The 19,531-nt window shown below is 35.1% G+C and overlaps 1 protein-coding gene across 1 annotated transcript in view; it reads right to left on the bottom strand.

The window, feature by feature from the left end:
• LOC142976732 (tachykinin-like peptides receptor 86C) overlaps positions 1 to 19,023 on the bottom strand; it is an 84,129-nt gene extending 65,106 nt beyond the window's left edge. Inside the window, exons 1-3 of the mRNA XM_076120258.1 lie at positions 18,715 to 19,023; positions 8,368 to 8,510; positions 3,537 to 3,750 (exon numbers count right to left, since the gene is read on the bottom strand). Of these exons, the coding sequence (XP_075976373.1) occupies positions 3,537 to 3,750; positions 8,368 to 8,510; positions 18,715 to 18,854 (497 nt within the window). The 5' untranslated portion in view covers positions 18,855 to 19,023. The remainder of the gene's footprint in view (positions 1 to 3,536; positions 3,751 to 8,367; positions 8,511 to 18,714) is intronic.
• Positions 19,024 to 19,531: the final 508 nt, after the last annotated feature.

The raw sequence follows: 19,531 nt of genomic DNA, 5'->3' as shown, positions 1-19,531 counted from the left end.
TGGACCACACAGAGGGCGCGCCTTGTTGAGGTGGTAGGCGCCGATTTGTCGCTGCCGGCCGTCGTCAGGGCCATTGCGTGCGGCGCCTCGGCGTGGAGGGCGATGATAACCTTCTGCCAGGAGGTGATATCGCGGAAGGAGGAGGCCGAGAGGGCGCGTGAGAATGATCCCCTTGCCGCCCAGATGCGTCGCCGCCGGGTAGGTCGCCGGCGTCTGGCGCACGATCGGCGCATCCCACCTTAGTGAGGACCTTGGGCGGCGGCTACGGGGACACTGCCGTCCAGTAAAATAGGTCCTCTCGAGGGTTGCCGATGGGTTGTTGTGTCCGGCCCATCGGCATTTAGGTAATGAGGTGCTTTAGGCAGCCTCTGTGAGGGACCCCTAAATTGGGGCATCCGCGTGGCGTGCGGCTTGCGGTACATGCTTCGGCAGTTATCCCGCCGCACGCCGCCACAAGCGGCCGTGAGGATACACGTGGCGGTTTAGTGGGTATGCCCGCCCTTCTGGCGGGAGAGCCCCACATAACCCTGCACTCAACCCAGAGTGCAGGTGTATGCATAAAACATTAGCCACGTTAAAAAAGGTTTTTTAAACCGATTTTACTGTTCGCCCGCGATGCTGAGAAAACCTCAAAACCAAGGGACGCAATATTGTATATATATATCTACATTTGGAAGGACATAAAAGCAGTCTTAATAACTTCTTTGAAAACATAAAGGAAATAATTGTGAAACGGGGTTATCGCGATATCCTTAAACAATTTATTAACAGACGACCTAAATTCAACAGACATTTTAACATAACAAGTACGTAAGTAAAAAATATATTAAATTTAAAACAAACCTTTTCACAGACCACTCCCAAAGAATACGTGCTCAAACATGATAATGCCTACTTGAGATAAAACAAAATATAAATAAAGGTCAAAGGTCACAGCCGCGAGATACGCTTCTTAAGGTCAAACGCGCTCTAATTGACAAAATTATTGAGGATATCGGGAAAAGCATCGAAAGAATTAAAATTACAGATTTCGGGAATCGAACAAAAGTAATTATTATAAAAATTCGTTTCGATGAAAAAATATCGCATTTAATATGAACATTTTAAAGGACTATGGGCGGAATCGTCCCCACCCATCAACAAAAATGAAATGTAGCTCAATTGATATATCTTGGCAAGACGATATTTTAATAATATGGCGACATTGCCCAAATGCATGGGGTTCTCATAGTATCTTACGTTTAAACAAATATCTCGTTAACGTATTATTGACGACTAATTCCAAAATACATGCTCATTTATTTATTAATTAGTGCACAGCGGCGGACGCCGCATGCACATAAAGATAGCTGGGTACAAAATAACCCCCTCCCCCCGCTCTCCAACCCACGATTTTAGATCTGATCAGATTTTAATCTGCCAGCGCATCTGTTAGACAGCATTATAATTGACGAGTAAAAATAATTATTGAAATATGAAATCAATAACATATATTAACCATATAATGGAAATGATATAAGTATATACATATGAGTGCCTCTGTGGCGCGGTCGGTAGTATATGCGACTGCGGTGCGAGAGGTCTCGGGTTCGAATCCTGGGTCGGGCCAAACAGTCTTTTCTGAGATTTTCTGTTAAGAATTTCCTAGAGATTGCCCGGAGTTAGGAAGTTGAGGTCGAAGACCTCCGTGTCTCGGAGAGCACGTAAAGCCGTCGGTCCTGCGCCTGACCTCACTGGTCGTGTCGGTTATCCGTCCCACCAAACTATGAGAGTGATGGAATAGAGAGTGTACCTGTGTATTGTGCACACACTTGGACACTATAAACAAAGTCCGGCACAGATGGCCAGTTTCAATGAAACTGACCGCCGTAGCCGTATATCGGCTAGGAGGACATTATTATACATATGAGTTAGTACTGTAATATAACAATAATGTTAAAATAACTTACAAATGTAAAATAAAAATATACGTTAAATAATAATTACAAATTGTTTTTTTTTTTAATATATATTCCCACTGATTTATCAAAAACAAAGGATTTTAATTAAATAGGGGGCACTTTATGAACACGTTGGTATCAGTTCCATGTTTGTTGGTAGGTGGGGACGGAGCCCATACATTTTTGCCCATAGTCCTTTATTTTTCATGGTTTGGCCTGACTTGACCCCAATATGCTACCCACCGAAAATAATTATGGGGATTTCATTAAGGACGATGAACTAGATTTGCGTATGATACGCGATTGTAAACTTGGGTATGTGCTAAATGGTGCGACTTATGGTCTAAAAAAAGTTATTATGAAAAAGTGTGTAAACCCGTTTTTAACGCTACCATTACTGTTATAGAATATAATTGTCAGAAACAATGTAAGATTTGAGCGTTAATTATTAACTTATTACTATTATTGTCTTTAACCAAAGACAAACTACTTCTTCATACGTTCTTATTATATGTCTACCAGCGTACAATATTATAGTGAATATACGGCAAGTGTGAAAACGCACTAACAGTTAATATTACGCATGATATCACGTTTCCGAGAACTCCAACTTTTAGCCGTACTTTCCTATGTACTGACGTTTGACTCAGAAGGTTCTATCACACATGAGTACCCATACAAATTACTTCTTCGTAGAAAATGTTATCACAATATAAAATTAACTTAACGCGAAACACATGTCTTCCGTAAACATTACGCAAAAATGAGCGTATACACAACAATAGTTATTATTCTTATTCACAGCGAAATAAATATTTTTTGGAACTCCATCAAAAGATCCCAGTTTTTCAACAGTATTATTCGTACTTAAAGTTTTACATTTAAAGTTTGATGTTTTAAGACTACTTGTCTCAAACCCAACGCCTATCTTGTCTGTAATTACTCTGCTATTTCCCGTGTGTCCTCGAGAACAGAGATAATACCTGCAATCTGCATTTAACCTGAAAGCTTACCCGGCAAGGCCACGGTTAAGTAACTTCAAAGGCAAAGTTGTACAAACTGACTAGTCCCATGATAGTCGCGTCGTGGTTTGTTTACTCACTACTAACAGTTTTCGTAAACACATTCTGACGCTAGGTCGTGTTCTGTTTGTAGACATTATTTGTGTAGACTTCGACTATATTGTGACTCAATCCGTTGAGATTTTAAAATTCGCTATCCGTAAATGGTATTTCAATCCAAGCATTGTGACGTGAATGCAATAATGTGCATAAATTAATAACTTATTTATAAAATCTAGTGACATCGTAACTTCGCTATCCTCGCTATTTTTATGTGTAGGTGTATCGAGTGCTTCGCAATTTGCGTGCTCAAACGAATAAGCAACAGTACGAAATTCACGCGAGCGGAGCCGCACGGGTCAGCTAGTACATAATAATATGTCAAAAAACGGTCAAACATTAACTTTAAGGTCTCTTTCTAACTTAACATTTGTACGCGGTAATGAAAACGTACCATTACACAAGCTAACTACACAATACGTCATACGATATGATCAATACCGCTACACGAGGAAGTAAAACAATATTTGCTTACCTGTCAACAGTAATGGCGACTAATGTGAACACTCCCGCGGACACAGTCAGGTTGGCTGTGAAGTTGCTCGCGGCGCAAGTGACGGCTCCGAAAGGCCAGTCTGCCGTCACTAGGAATATGAAGTTCGGAGCACCGTTTAGTGTAGCCATTAGCAAGTCTGCTACAGCCAGGTTTACTAGGAAACAGTTGGTGACTGTCCGCATACGACGATGGGCTGTGGACAAACAAAATAAATTACATTTGACGAACAATTTGTATTGTTTTTCCATACGTTTTTATTTTCACAATTGACCATTAGCTTAGAATTTTGTTTACAAAATAATTAGTCAGGCTTTTCCCTAAAACTTGTTATTAGGCCACTCGCTAAATTGTAGCCCCGTCACGAATTTCAATACAATGGTAGTTACCAACAATTGTCAGAATATTACAAGAGCATTCAAACAAAATTAGTTCATTTATCATTTTAACGCAAACGCGTTAGAATAAATTCATTTCCAAATTCACACAAGTCACTCTTAAAATGTGCCTTCTATAATCCTTTTTTGCTTTAATGTGGAGTATTGATCTGTAAGTACTATTCATCAATCATTATCGACTGAAACAAAATCAAGTCTATATTCTGAAACACGCGATACATTAACGCTATATCTTTATAATAACTATGCCTGACACATGGTGGCGACCTCGATGTAATATCTATACTAATATTATAAAGCTGAAGAGTTTGTTTGTTTGTTTGTTTGAACGCGATAATCTCAGGAACTACTGGTCCAATTCGAAAAATTATTTCGGTGTTAGAAAGCCCATTTATCGAGGAAGGCTATATATCATCACGCTACGACCTATAGGCGCAGAGCAGCGGTGAAAAATGTTACAAAAACGGGGAATATTTTGACCCATTCTCTCTTATGTGACGCCAGCGAAGTTGCGCGGGTCAGCTAGTTTTAAATACACAGGAGGATCCTACACCTCAATTCAATTGATTTATTAGCATTACCATACTCTATAGAACACGGTATAGAGGTTCGATATTGGATTAAAAGTAGTGTGGAAAATTCATTTCTAACACGCACAGACAGCATGACCCAATTCGACTGATTGCAATGAACAATTGGCACAGAAAGCAAGCTGTGAATGTTTACCGCGATGTTTTATTTTCATTAGGAGATCTGTGTTAAGACTATCTGATTACTGTGTCTTTCAAGGTTAGTAATAAAAGGTTAAGTAAGTGGAAATATGCAGTTGTTTACAATATCGAAAGTTATAGCTCTGCTAACTTACATTTTCATCTTACTCGATGAGTGTTGTTAATAATGCTATTTTACTTGTATTTTGTTGGTACTAACTAGTCTGGTTGAGTAGAGTAGCGTCTTTTATAAGCACATCTTACATCTCTATAAAAAATAGATATAACATCGTATTTATGTATCTTTATCGTTGACTTTTTATGGAAGTGCTATACTTTCATAAAAAGGTATTGTTTTTCGCACCATAACATCCAATGACTATTACATTTTATTGTACCTTCCTCAAAAATTAACCCTTTTCTGCCGACTCCGGTATAAAATATAAGATGGACGACACATGGGTCTCATGGGTTACGGCATATGAAAGACACGTTCACCCCTAAAGGGACAGGCAGGGGGTCAATGTTGATAGCTTTATGATGTTCCGACCAAAACAAAGCCCAAATAGCGACCAAAGTCACGTAACACAAACGACATTTTCCTGCATTTTATGGCAACAAGGCTCAAGTTATTTGGCACAAAGGATTTTTTTACGAATCACGTAAAACTACACACATGAACTGAATTTCATTGATGTAAAAATAAATTGCTATTCATATTTGTACATTGGGTCCACTATTTTCCAATGGATTTATAACTTCAGCGGCAAACATTCGATACGCGGAAAACAAATAATCTTTTGTTGACCAACAGTAGATAGTATTAATTGCTTTTTTTCAGTAGGTATGATAAAAATTTGATAATTTAAAAATTATAAATAAAATAGTTAAAGTCACGTCATGATTCGTATTTTTCACGATGACTTTCTAGAATGAGCATAATATTATTTTTAGATGAATCATCTATCTAACCGCAGCTGAATGTATATTTATAACGTGTCTCTTCAGTTCATTTACTTTCTTTCAATATTTTACTTCGATCAGAATCAATATTTTTGAAGTTCTATGAGCGTAAATACTGATAAGGTTGAGTCTATAATAAGAGGTCGTTTAAACCATTATTCTTTTTACCAACATATTGCAGCTTGATAGACTCTAAGCAATACTAATATTGACTTTAACAGTATTAAATCAACACTCAATAAATTTGAAACTGAAAATAAATATTTCGAGACATAAGTACAGTCAATTAAACGCTCTTAAACGATTCCAAAAAGCTATTGTGACTACTAAAGTATGTTGACCGCTTGGATATTTTTTACAACCAATAAATTACACAAAATTAAAACTCCCAACAAATTATTTCATCAACTTTTACCACAGTTCTTTAGAGCAAGAGCTTTCCCAACTCTGTGCAATTTGTATTGGAAAAGTTCCGAGGAATACATTTTAATATTCTTGCCGACATTTCTAACGTAAATAAAGTAAAATTCTGATCATCGATAGCCAACTGACACTGAATACACAATGAGAAAGGACGATGAAATACGAAATCCCTTGAACCTATTGTGATTTATCTCAGTAGCTATACAATTTCACTTTATATACAGTAAAAGCTTTAATAATCTTCATCATAAAAACTCTTTTGCGAAGAATAAAAATAATATGATATTGAAAATGTAGCCATTGTTTTTCGCATTGAAATTAGCAAACGAGTATGACAAATTATGATTGACATAAAGTATTCTTTTCATACGTTATTGTATCAATCATGTTTGAGAGAGATGATAAACAATGATGTATAACATATTAAGTAAATATAAAACCTTGCTAGTCTCCTAATATAACCGTGCGGTCATTGACATTCAAAGTAGCCCCTAATCTAGTCTATGAGTACAATGGGAGTTTATTTATATTTAAAACTTATCTATAATTTGATTGACTATTAATATTAGCTTTTACTGAACATAATTTAATAGAAGCACGCTGCTTCAAAGGGAATGCAACAACAAATAAACTCAGTATTCCAATTGATTTAGACTGCAATTATTACTTAGCCTGTGTTAACTTCAATATAAGTTTAATCTCTTAGAAACCCAAACAAAATAAGCATTTCAAAGGAATCCAGATTCTAAATAGATAATTGTAAACATGATTAGAGTTCTATAGAATTTAAAGAACGTCAATTTAAATAGATTTTGAGTATTGAACTAAATGTAATTGCATTTCAATTTGAGGAAAGTTATAATTAGAAATAGGGATTTGCATGCGGCTTCGTCCGCCTGAAAAGATTTCTAGAGGTAAGTCTAAGAGTTCTTTAAATCTGTTCTTGAAGGTACGCAAAGCTACCAACCCAGACTTAGCTGGTGTGGTAACTCAAACTACGGGAGGAGACCCTTGCTCAGAAGTGGGAAAGTCATAGGTAAAACATATTTATTTAAACAGCAACGTACGTGTTAATCAAAGTTATAAGCTATTATTTATCATCGTCAAAATCCGTCCAGTTATTTTGCCGTGATTAAGTCAGAAACATTAGCATTTATAATATAAGTGAGCGACATACGATGAAGTTTTATTACATGCTAGAAATAGTCAGAGGAGATTAACACCGCAAACTAGTGTATTGAGCTCGACGCTTTGACGCTTCAGTGCTCTAATGTCAATATCACAGTCTCGTTAGACCGTAGCGTCTTTTGCTTCAAAGTAATTAAAATGTTCTAGTATAGAAACATCGTTATCTTAGTTCTAATGGGAGAATAAAATTATGAATTTGTATACGTATGAAATAATTTCTGGAATCATTAAGCGTATTCTGAAAAAAACAACCCAATGTTACTAAACTAGCACAATTATTTTACTGATAGCACTGTATGGTAAAACTAACAATTATATAAGTAACATTCTTTTCAAAGTTAAGCCTTGATTGGTTTTTAATATTATTATACTACTGATGTAGCATTTCCAAAAATGAATAAATAAAACTTGCGTTATTTTATTTTTTTAAATACACATAAGATACTTCATTGATCCCTGCCACCCCATAAGTAATAGGCGCGAGCATGATGTAATGTATGTGCATAAATAAACATGTAGTATATTTATTAAAATTGCCGTATCCAAGCGACGCTAGTAGAATCTTCAGTAAATCATGGTATATTGAAGAGAAGCTAGTAGGTATACTATATTTCATTAAAAACAAACAATTTAGGTTTAAGTATTTACTCTATATTTATACTGTAAAAAGATTTTAGGACATCGGCCCGACTCTAATGCCCTATTGAGACGCCAATCTGCCTGTCAGTTGTGGATCTAATTATGTTAAACCTCTAAGATCGTTTGGTGTTGACTGACACTGAGGTCGATGATCGGAAAATGTCGTTAAGTTGAATCAAGTTACAAACAACAAATACAAGGCAACTGCTTTGATAAAATTGAAAGATATTATACGTCCATTTGTCATGCGTAAAATGTTTTAAACTTTGTTTGTGGTTGATTTGCCGACAAATCTGATTGAATAAATTGGTATCATGTCTGAACAAAAGGACTTTGAGTGAGACAATAATGTTTTTGGAGACTGAAGAAAGTACTAATTATTACCATTGCGTCTGCAGATATCTGAATTGCTTACGGCAATAGGTTATAGACATATAAGTCGAAACCTTTATGACAAAGATACAAAAAAATAGTATACTGTAAGTAACTTACCTAAGACAATCCATATAACTAATGTGTTTCCCACAACTGCGAGAAGCAGCATGATGGCAAAGATCATGAACCAAGCCAGTTGACCCCACCATGGCGGACTAAAAGGCCTCTCTCCGAGTCCCATGCAGTTGCTAAGAGTAATTCTGAAACAAAAATATACAAAAATATTAATTAATATTAAAAGCACCATCAAATAATCATGGATATATTGAGATTCTTAAAGTTCGTCTCAAGGGGAAGGAGAAAAATGGGTTGCCTTTCCAATGGGTTGTCTTGGACAAAATCCGTTACTAATAAAATAAATAATTTAAACAAAATTAGTAAATGATTTTAATTAGTACATGTAAAGTGACTGTACCAAACGCGTCCGCTACGTAACACACATACACGTGCTACGAAAGAGTGCTACGTAGCTACATGCTCGTAGTACGACGCTACGCCGTTACGCGTCCCATAAAAACAATTAGCTCATGTAATTTGATTTTATCGAGACTACACCCTTGTTTTATGGTGTCACCTACCTAGGTAACTATTTGTTATTCGTACCTACCTACTGAATCTCATTTACCTTTGACGTAACCGCGTTGTTGCATAACTGAGCGTAAGATGTGCTTTCCTCTCGCTACATTCATGCAAACAAATGGGAATAGTTATTTTATACGCACGTACATAGAGAAGGAATTTATTGTATGCGGTATGCTTGCAATAAGAGAGATATTGTTTTCTCGGAATTTACATTAGGTCTCTTCACTACTTTTTGGTATTTTACAATCCATTTGATGTAAAATAACGGCCGTGTTTTTAGCGAGCACTGCCAAATTGCTATTTATACAACATTTCAACATAAAAATAAGTTATTGCTTTATTGTAGTTAGTGATGGTAGTTTCATCGGCTAAAGGTTTGAAACTGCACTCATTGGCATGGTTTTGTTGAACATATAAATCATAAAAACGTACCAAAACTTTGCGGGATAGAAGCCATATAGCAGTAAGTAATATCTGCAAATCTGCACGCCTCGACACAGACGTGAAGTTGTTAAAATGATTGATGACCAAAGCTCATCTTCTTTATTAGATTCGAGTTCCAAAAAAGATATCGGGAAGTTAACAGCCTACAAATCAAATTAAACTTTTAAAATACTCTCCGTAATAAAGAAAATGTTGCGAGTTCGGAATACCATCATAAACAATCTCAAAGTTTCAAGATTGCGCTGGCATTAATTAAACAAAGTTACACAAAAATACGTTGACAACTCGTAATTGAATTTGTAAACGTTTTAAAGGTGAGTCCGGATTAAGTTTGATACCTGCGAAGTTTTGTGAAGAACAACTAGATTACGCCAGATCACAATTGGTTTAAACGATTAACATTGAAACCTTTGACTTATAAAACAAATAATTAAATAAAGCACTGCCAGTAACTCTTTTTAAGAGTTTCTAAATCTAAACTGAGACTGTTTGGCGTGGGTTTTATAAGACACTATTTATAACGTGAACGATGACACTACGTATTTATACCGACAACATAAAAAGGGTTTCGATTAAACATGTGAATTTCTAACAACTCGGAAGTGAAAGGTCGATTACGTTAATTTTCTTTTACAATCAACCAAACAGAGAATAATGTGTGCAAAACAATGTTTGGCGAACGTTGTAAATTGACTTCAGTAAACATGATAAGGTGCCAATTGAAAAGGAACAAACGGGGGTCAGATTTCATTACCTGCGAGCGATTGAGTCAGCACCCTCCAATTCACTGCTCTTTTGTACATTTTATTACCGTTTTATGTGAACATAATTCTTTTGAAGGAAACTGTTGACCCCTAGTAATGTATTTTGATGAACCACATCGCGTATGTGGCACTTTTTTATTATTTTATTACGTAGCCCCGTTGACCTTTTGTGACATTTCCACGTTATATTAATATTGACAATCAAATCAAGTGTTACATCTATTAATACCCATATTCAAGGCTAAGAAATGGTTTAAATAATTCTGTACATCTTGTACCTACTTTGTGGTTGTATTACGTGGTATTATGAGAGCTATGAGAAAACGAACGGGAAGTGAAACTTTTAAAAGAAACAAACTAAGAACTCGTAGATCGTAGTCTTACAACTTGTATAGCAATATAAGTATGTATATGGATTTAGTATATGTATTTTGTTTAAGTCCCCAACCCGCACTTGGCCAGTGTGGTGGACTCAGGGCCTAAACCCTCCCTCATTACGGGAGGAGACCCTTGCCCAGCAGTGGGACATTAATGGGTTACATTATTTTTTTATTTTATTTTGTTTGACGATTTAAATAAAAAATCGCTGCTTTTAACGAAAAGATTTTCATCTACATAATATTTCGTATATTTTTTATGTTAAATACACAGTTATATATATGTGAACCTATACATTACATACTTATTAAATTGCATTAATAAAAAAACCTTGGAGTTACATTTATTCTGCTCTCTCAACCACTTAAGTAGTAAACGAATTTTTCCCAAATAGGTAACTCTCCCACTTTATTTTCTTCACAAAAAAGGTAAGGAACTAACTACGGGAAGCACTACGGAATACCCCAAAAATAAAGTATAAAATACAACGCTCTCGACAGAATTAGGCATCTGATCCCGGACATATGTTTGATCAAGTTGAAAGCATGTTAGAGGGCAATTCGCTCGATACAAGTTAACTTCGCAACTCATTAGTCTGACTGAACATAGTTACACTTACAACCAAGACTCATGTTCTACTTCCACAATATTCCACGTAACCTTGAAAGACGCTGGCTAATGTTTAATATTTTTCTTTTATCTTGGTGATAACTAACTTAATTAACTAAAAACCGACTGCTGATCATGAGGTCTTTGATTCGATTCCCGGATCGGAAACTTTACTACTGGTCATTTTTTTCTAATTTATATTAGAATATTTTAATGGTACCCTGGAGTTGGGTAATGTGCCAGCAAAATGTCAATAGACTCGCCCCTTATTACGTGGAAGTAACAATGTTAATAAGGAATCGCGGGTGTATTTCATACTACACCATAACAAACACCATCCTACACCTTCGGGTATAACATGCGTGATATTATGTATGAAAACATCTTTTGGTTGAGTAATTTAAAGGAATTGGATTCTGACAGCGTTAGAGCGTTTTCAGTGTGCAGGATTTCGTTCCCTCATATATCTCTCTGGCGGCATATGCTAATCTCATCACATGTTTATATAATGTATAGTCCCGCATACACTTGTATCACTTGACGTAACGTGGAGAATTCGCGCTTGCATACGCGGTACACTTGCGTTGTAAGAACAAATATACGAGCTTGCACGTGCCATAAAATAAGCCCGGTGTGTGAACGTACTAATACAACCACTAGAGAAGGAAGACGAGGACGGCCTGTCTGTCTATACGTTTGTAGCTTTTGTCAAATGTCGTGCGTCCCACCGCATTGCAAGATTGGATGTGGGTACAACAACACGGTGGGTGAGAGGGACTTGCCTTCCTTTATCTAATCACTGGTAGCAACCACAATGAATTTTCCTTCTAGCGAGCAAATTACATGTCAACCGTCAACAGCGTTCGTAATAAAACCAATACCTAATACATAGTTTTTCATTCATCAAAATGTCGAAGATATGTTTTTCTAATTTTACCAATGCAACTAGAAAGCTTTTTAACTCGGTTTAAGTTTTTATGTATTGTGAAAATTAAAACAATTGTTGTGTTTAGCCCATGATGAAGCACAGACGACGCAATTCGATCGAAACGTCGGGTAAACAAATAAGGTATACCTTTAATTTCAATCGCGTTTAAAATCCGTTGCGATCTAATAATAACTGTTAATATTTAAACTCAGGTAAGTCACAATTTAAAAAATAAGTCTGACCTTTAACAGCCTACGTCTTGACGTCATTGAAGTAAAATTTTGTCAACAACGGATCGGTATTTTTGTATTGTATTCTATTTAATTCATATTTCATAGGAGAAAGAGTAAATCCCCGCGGGATCTTCTACGACATCATATATTTCGACAAGGGAATGTATATATGATGTATAGTCTGTATAAGACAACGTAAGTAATCTATATTCGGATTTCGGTCTCGTGTTTATTTTTACCTTACTGTATTATTAGACATACATATACGGTAATTCATAGAAAATTATTTTAATTCTTCCTTTTCCTTTATTCCGGTACATGTATTCATAACGTGAAAAGACATTTCATATGACAAACATATCTATTTAAATTTGCAAATGTATTTTTAAACTCTTTATGATTTTGAATGTCATTATAGCATACGGCACGTGACTGTTTCAATAAATCCGTACCTGAAAACTGAATCAATTGTTTGTATATTATTGTTAGTTTTAACAATACCGTTTAGTTTGGTTGTTAAATTATAAATATTTTGATTATTCCTTTTTTTCACCAGTGACTGGCAAGGGATCTGCTGGTTGTCCATCTCCGAGTTTACTTGATAGGCTTTGTTTTAGGCTTTGAGTCCACCACGCTGTCCAAGTGAGGGTTGGGGAGTTTGCTAGCCCGCAAGAAAAATTGGGAATACTAGTACTAATATAGCGTGCTAAGAACACAATATTGCAAAGTCTAATAATGAAAACACGTGTTTCGTTCTTCCGTAAATAAGATGTTCAGGCGTGAAACGTGCTTTGCAATGCGTTAGGAACACGGATATCGGATATCCGTGGTTAGGACTCATACATATGAGTAAACTTTGCACAACGCAGTCCTATCCCAGTACGGAGGACAAGTAAATGAGACTTCGTGGAAACGCATCGTGCAACTGGTACGCTGCAGATTTTGGTGACGCGCGACTGGACGCATTTGATTGTAAGTTTCTAGGAAATTCTGTGACAAACTACGTCGCATCTTTAATGAAGTCGGTCTATTACTGAAAACGGTTACAGTGGTTAGCTATTTAAGTATTTGCATAATGAAGTTATACTATTGTTGGCCAAAACAAGTTGTTTTCTACAAAAAGCAGGTTTCACTAATAATGAATGTATCTAGCTACTACTGGGAAAAAAAATGTTTTTTTTATCATCATTTTGCATGACGTTTTTTCCATAACCCCTGATGGTTTTACCTAATGCCTATGGAGTATTGGCGAATTCAAGACTTTTTTTCTAGTTATGTAATGGTATTTTTATTGCTACGCTATTTATCATCGTAAAGACATAAATAATACGTTAACACAGATACAGTATAATAATAGCAAGCACAAGGATCAACCACCAGTGCATATGAAAATCATTCGGCCGTAAATAATCACAAACCGCAGTTTCCTATCTTGCCTTCATAATTGTTTTCGCAAATCAACCAAATGGAAACTCAATCAAATCACGATAGTACCCTTATTTCAAACACCACTGATTAATATATTACATACATTCATACACTCATAATATCAGGCGTTTTTCAGACCAGCGGACGCAGCAGACGGAGCAGACGGCAGATACCAAAGAACATAAATATATTATTTTTTTTATAATATGCTTAATTCTTCGGAAAATTTATTCACGGCAAACTAGATGTAGCAATTCAGGTAGACACTTATTCCCAAAAGTACCGAAGTTGATTAAAGCAATCAAATGTAATTACATTTTACGCATAAAAGCAGATTAAGCAGATACTTCATCCGTGTTTATTCTAGCCTAAAATCAAAAGAGCAAGGGAAATAATCGCAAAATGGCGCGGAAAATTAATACAAGCAATAAACAAGAAGCTAAAATAATTATTTCCCAAGGGAGCCCAACAATGAGCCGTCTTATTTTTATAGAACATTTCGGAGATAGTCGAGCCTTCAACAATTCCTTGTAGTTTATGTTTCAACGCCTTAATAGAAGGAAGAGGTCAGTGACCTTCCTTAAATTTCTTTTTTAAAACGATTGTCGACGCGCTCCTATGATAGTCAAAGACGGAGATCGTTAATGTACATTTTTGAGGCAAAGAGTTTCTTTTGTCCATTTACACTATCAATTTGTTCAATACCTACTGTAGCCGAAATTGTAAGTAGGTATTGTTTTTATATCACAAACTTAAAACTAAGTCCTCTTTATTTTATACCCCTTTCTAAATAGACATGTTATAAAAATATTGAATTCTATCAATACAATGCCAAACAGACATAATAACACAGCAATTTTCTAAAATCACGATTAATAAACAAGATTATCGAAAAGATTAAACAAGCAACAATGACTACGAATTAATTCATCCATATCCATGATACGAATCATAGTCGTCGCTGAAAACTAATAAGATGCTCTATTTCTTATCTATTCAGGTATAAAAACATAAGGCCATTGCTTTATATGAAAGCCGAGTCAGAAACCTAATATTGTTTAATGTTCCATATTGCTAAATTTGTTTTTGTATGCTTAGGCTTCATGTACTTAAAACTGAAGTAAACAAAACCCTGTCTGAATAACGGCCCTACATATTTAATTCAAAACAATATGAATCTTATGATTTGCATAAAAATATTTATGGTAGTTTTCCGACCTTTTGGTTTTGTTAGTAGGTACTTAAATACATACATAAATAAAAATAAATATAATTGGACAACTCACTCACGGTTGATTCCACACTGAGCAGAGTTGTAAGTAAACAAGTAACTGACAAACATACATAAAAAAAAAGAATGGTCATGCACCCAAAACTAGAAATATGCATACACGATCACATTCACATTTACGTTAAGTATGTATTTAAGTAAATATATAACTGTTATTTACTTCAAATCTATATTTAGGTAACTTATATAATAATAATCACTATGTATCTATTGTCGTCTAAAATCAATAATCAAATGGATACTTTCATACAAAAAAAAATACTTTTAAAATGTGACGATGTAAACATATTTTCACTCGTGACATTTAGAAGTTAATACAAAATCAATCAGTATTAATATCCGGGTGTAACCACAGTTACTTATACAAGTCATGGTGGTTGATGGGATAGCTAAAGTTTCAATATGGATTACGTAACTCTATTATACCTGCGGCCTGTGGGCTGAACTTGAAACTGAAGGAGCTTCAACGAGCTTTCGATTACTAGAGGAACTATAAATTCACGAATAAGATCTATGAGAATACGAAATTGAAGTCTAAAGTTAGGAGGCATACTTAACGAGACGACCATTTACCAAAATAAAGGGTTACGACTAGTGGGACGCATTCATGAAAATACTTACAAAATATTCTGGTATGCAATCATAGATTAGTATAAAACCACTCACTAAATAGCAGCAACAGTTTTAGCGAGGAAAAATAAGTATTTTTTCAATTTTACCAAATACTACCGGGTACTTAATCTAATGCTGGCTTGGAACGCCTTATGTTTTGTAAACATAACGTGAGTTAGTCACGTGTGAAAATAAGGGTACATTCAACTATTTTTTATGAATACTTGTTAGGTTAATTCTTCCGAAAAATAATGACAACATTTGTTTCAACGTCACGCAATCACTAACAAGGCGGGAAAACATGGAAATAGTTTTGAAAATAAACCCATATAAAAATATTTTATGTGTAACAATATTACATATTTTTATTTTATGGTGCTCGTTCAAACAAAACATAGGCCCTTATGAGCCCTTCTAAATGTAACCGATACCCATTACCCATGGTATATGAATGCCCTGACCGACCCCTTGAAGAGAGTAAAATCGCCCATACATAAATCTACGCTTGACGCTCAGAAACTCCCTTTCTTTTTTTTATACTTTAAATTTTGTATATATTAGATAATATGATTTAGTTTCAATATATTTGTAACTTGTAAATATTCTTGTGTGAATAATACATTTTACGTTAACGTATATCTTATTAATAAAACTGTAATATTAAAACTTGTATGATTAATGCCACATTTATGTAATTATTAATAATACGTCTCTAATCTCTGTTGTTTTTGTAACGGACCAAGAATAAATATATTAGCATTACGAAGAGTTTTTTTTTTTGCTTTGGTATTCCTAGCCGAAACAAATTTGTGGATCACATTTCAGTATTTATTTCGTGATTTTCACACGAAGTAAATGATTGGTTATTTCGTGTGAAAATCAAAGCAACGATATCCACACGCAGGGATAGCGGCGTGTGGTGGCCATATATTGATAACCACTACACTACGGATGGCTTATGATTTTAACAATTCAACGCAAATAATATGAGTTTGCGGCTTGTAAAGCATTTTGGTATTAATCAACCCTCGAATTACAGTTTGAGTTAAATGAAAATGTTCTATGCCTTTTGGCAGAACAATAGAACACCTCGGAGCTTAGGCACCTACTATTTCCGCCACTTTGAATCTAATGGACATAATCCAATTTCCTTCTACCGCTTCACAATGGAAAATAGAATTCATATCGCCTAATTTCACACAAATGTATGCATATAGTTTGGATTCTTAACAAACGGAATTCCTAGGAAAAGTTTGTCAAATTAACAATTTCGTAGCTAGTTCTAGTAACGGACTGAACAATTAGCATCATAGGCGCCTATAGCCTGTTGCGCTCACCGGTCGGTATACGATATAAAGGTTAAGTAGTCCTTGACGCTGGCATTATAGATGGGTAACCGCTTAGTGATGTTCAAACTGGGCTTTCCGTGCTGCAGAGCGAATATTAAAAGTCGGTTCCTAAGTCGGATCTTATTAGTTGTCCATTCATTTAACAGTTGTTAAGCCATGTCAAAGGCTTTACGAACGGCTTGAACCACTTTGATACTAGGTTGACCACTAAAATGCAATAAAAAAATCCATATAACATTACTATGGATGTATAAATCCAGAATTTAACTGACGGTCACATCTGGACAACGCGCCACTGTAATGAAAAATCAGAGAAACTTTTACTACAAGTAACTTTTGAAATCAATTTAAAAGTTGAATGCACTATCGCAGATCTGTAGGGATCGGATCTATAAAAATCTTGAATGCATTTGATCAGAATTCACCCCCACATTTTATAATAAAGTTTATTAGCTCTTACTGAAAATGTAGTTAGGACTAAAGCCACTTGTTGAACTTTACTCAAATACTACAACACGTAGCCGGGTTGTAGTAAACACATAATTTTATTTTATTTACAAAGTTTTATTCTACAAAAGGTACAGGAGTTGAAGAAATTCTCGAGGTCTTTGCGGACGTCCGGTTTGTCCTGTTTAAAAATAAGTGAAGCAATGAATATTATTCACAACAAACGCTTGAATGTTTTAACTTTTGCTTGTGCCTATTTTTGTTTTCATGGTCCAAAATTAACGACTCTACCTAATTTAGTTCTCAGATATTTCAACGACGCGAAATTTGGACATTTATTTCTGTGTGACGAAAATTTACAGTAGACAACTTGTAATGAAAATTAAGACATGACGATAGTTTAGGGTTGTGACATCGGGTAATGTGAATAAATAGATATGTTCCTTAATAATTTCATTTGTGCTAGGATACAACCGTTATACTTAATGCTTTCTTTGATGATTTAAGATTTTTCAAAATGAGCTTTTTTGGGACAAACTATACGTAGTTGCATTATGTCGTTTACCAGTCTAGATAAAATAAAATATCCTAATAAAGGCAACAGACTTCAACAAATAAGTTATTGATAAGAGAGTATAAAAATCTAACCAATTGATATTACAGACCCAGGCAAAATGAATAAATACAAAAAAGTTAGTCAATCTAGCGATGAGAGGCATTCAATCAATAGTTTAACTAATAACTTTCTCATCTTTTCAAAAGGTACTATGAGTTCTCTATCAATGAGTTTGTCAGTAATATGAAACTCGTGCCTATATTTAGCATAGAAACATTGTTGGATAAAATGTCAAAGTTGCTTGGTGTTCCGATCGATCGATAAATACCATCGGGACATACCACAGCAAATAGACTTTATAAATAAGTGCACGAGTACATCATTTATATTCAACTATTGGCTTGGTGGTGTTTATAAACTATGATATATCATTGATTGTCGTCTAAGGTGTCTGTTTACCTAATTTACTTTTGGCCGTCATATTTCACTTTTTTTACATAGTGCCCGATAAGGTTCTCTTCGAAGAAGAATTACTATCAACATGTTCATAATGTAAAAAAGAAATGGTAATATTATTAAGCACCTCTTAAAAATGTATGTCGTGAATTAATAAATTTTTTTGACCGGCGATCCTGTATGACAAGATGCATGGATGTGAATAAGACCAGGGAAAGTTTGTAAGGATCATGCCAAGCAGCGTTCTTTGGTCTCAGGCTGTGGAGAAAGGCGTATTTTTATGTATGTACGTATTTATGTTATTAACATTTTGTTAAATATACTTACTTAAGATTGATGTCCTCGAGTATCCTCGTGGGGAGAAGATCCAATATTTGGGTAACATTGAGCTGATCCCAAGACTTCTGTCGTCCCAGTATCTGCTGGGTGCAGTTTATAAAAAGCTGGATATCTATTTCGGAGTCCATCGCAACATATTTCACTCACACTTTCACAAATAAAGTCATTTTGTTCTTTAGCACTTTGGTTTTATATAACACTGCTATGATGGTTTTGTTCATTTAGTTTCCGACAGCTTAAATGTTTTTATTTTAAACAATAATACCACGGATTTCTTTACGTTTAGAAAAGTAATAAAGTCACCTGTAACAAGTTTACAATCCACTTTTATATACGAATCAAAATAACTATCAATAATAATTAAAGTTATTTTGATGTTCCTGCACATGACAGAACTTCTCATTTTAATATACTAACGATTGCTATTGGACATTGTGATATTTGACGTTTAAAATATTTGTCCAAGCGCAATACAAATAAGGAAATCATACACATTTTTAATTTAAGTGAGTTGCCAACCCGCACTTAGCCAGTGTACCAACATTCAAGGTCTAATCCTTGACCACCGGTGGGACAGTAACTGTACCTACATAAAATGAGTAATCATAAGAATAAACGTGTTACCACAACATTTGTTTATGTTGACTCAAAACAAACAAAGTACATTAAAATAAATGTAGAATTATTTCCCAACACTAAGAATTAAAGTAAAATACATTTGTAAGTTTGTCTGGCCAGTTTTCCTCCGCACTTACTTAATTAAGAACTCTTCATTAAGTATTGCCTCCATTAGCTCAAGTTTTAT

This window comes from Anticarsia gemmatalis, chromosome 11, assembly GCF_050436995.1.
Source record: "Anticarsia gemmatalis isolate Benzon Research Colony breed Stoneville strain chromosome 11, ilAntGemm2 primary, whole genome shotgun sequence".
Lineage (NCBI taxonomy): Eukaryota > Metazoa > Arthropoda > Insecta > Lepidoptera > Erebidae > Anticarsia > Anticarsia gemmatalis.
This window is presented reverse-complemented; position numbering and strand designations above follow the sequence as displayed.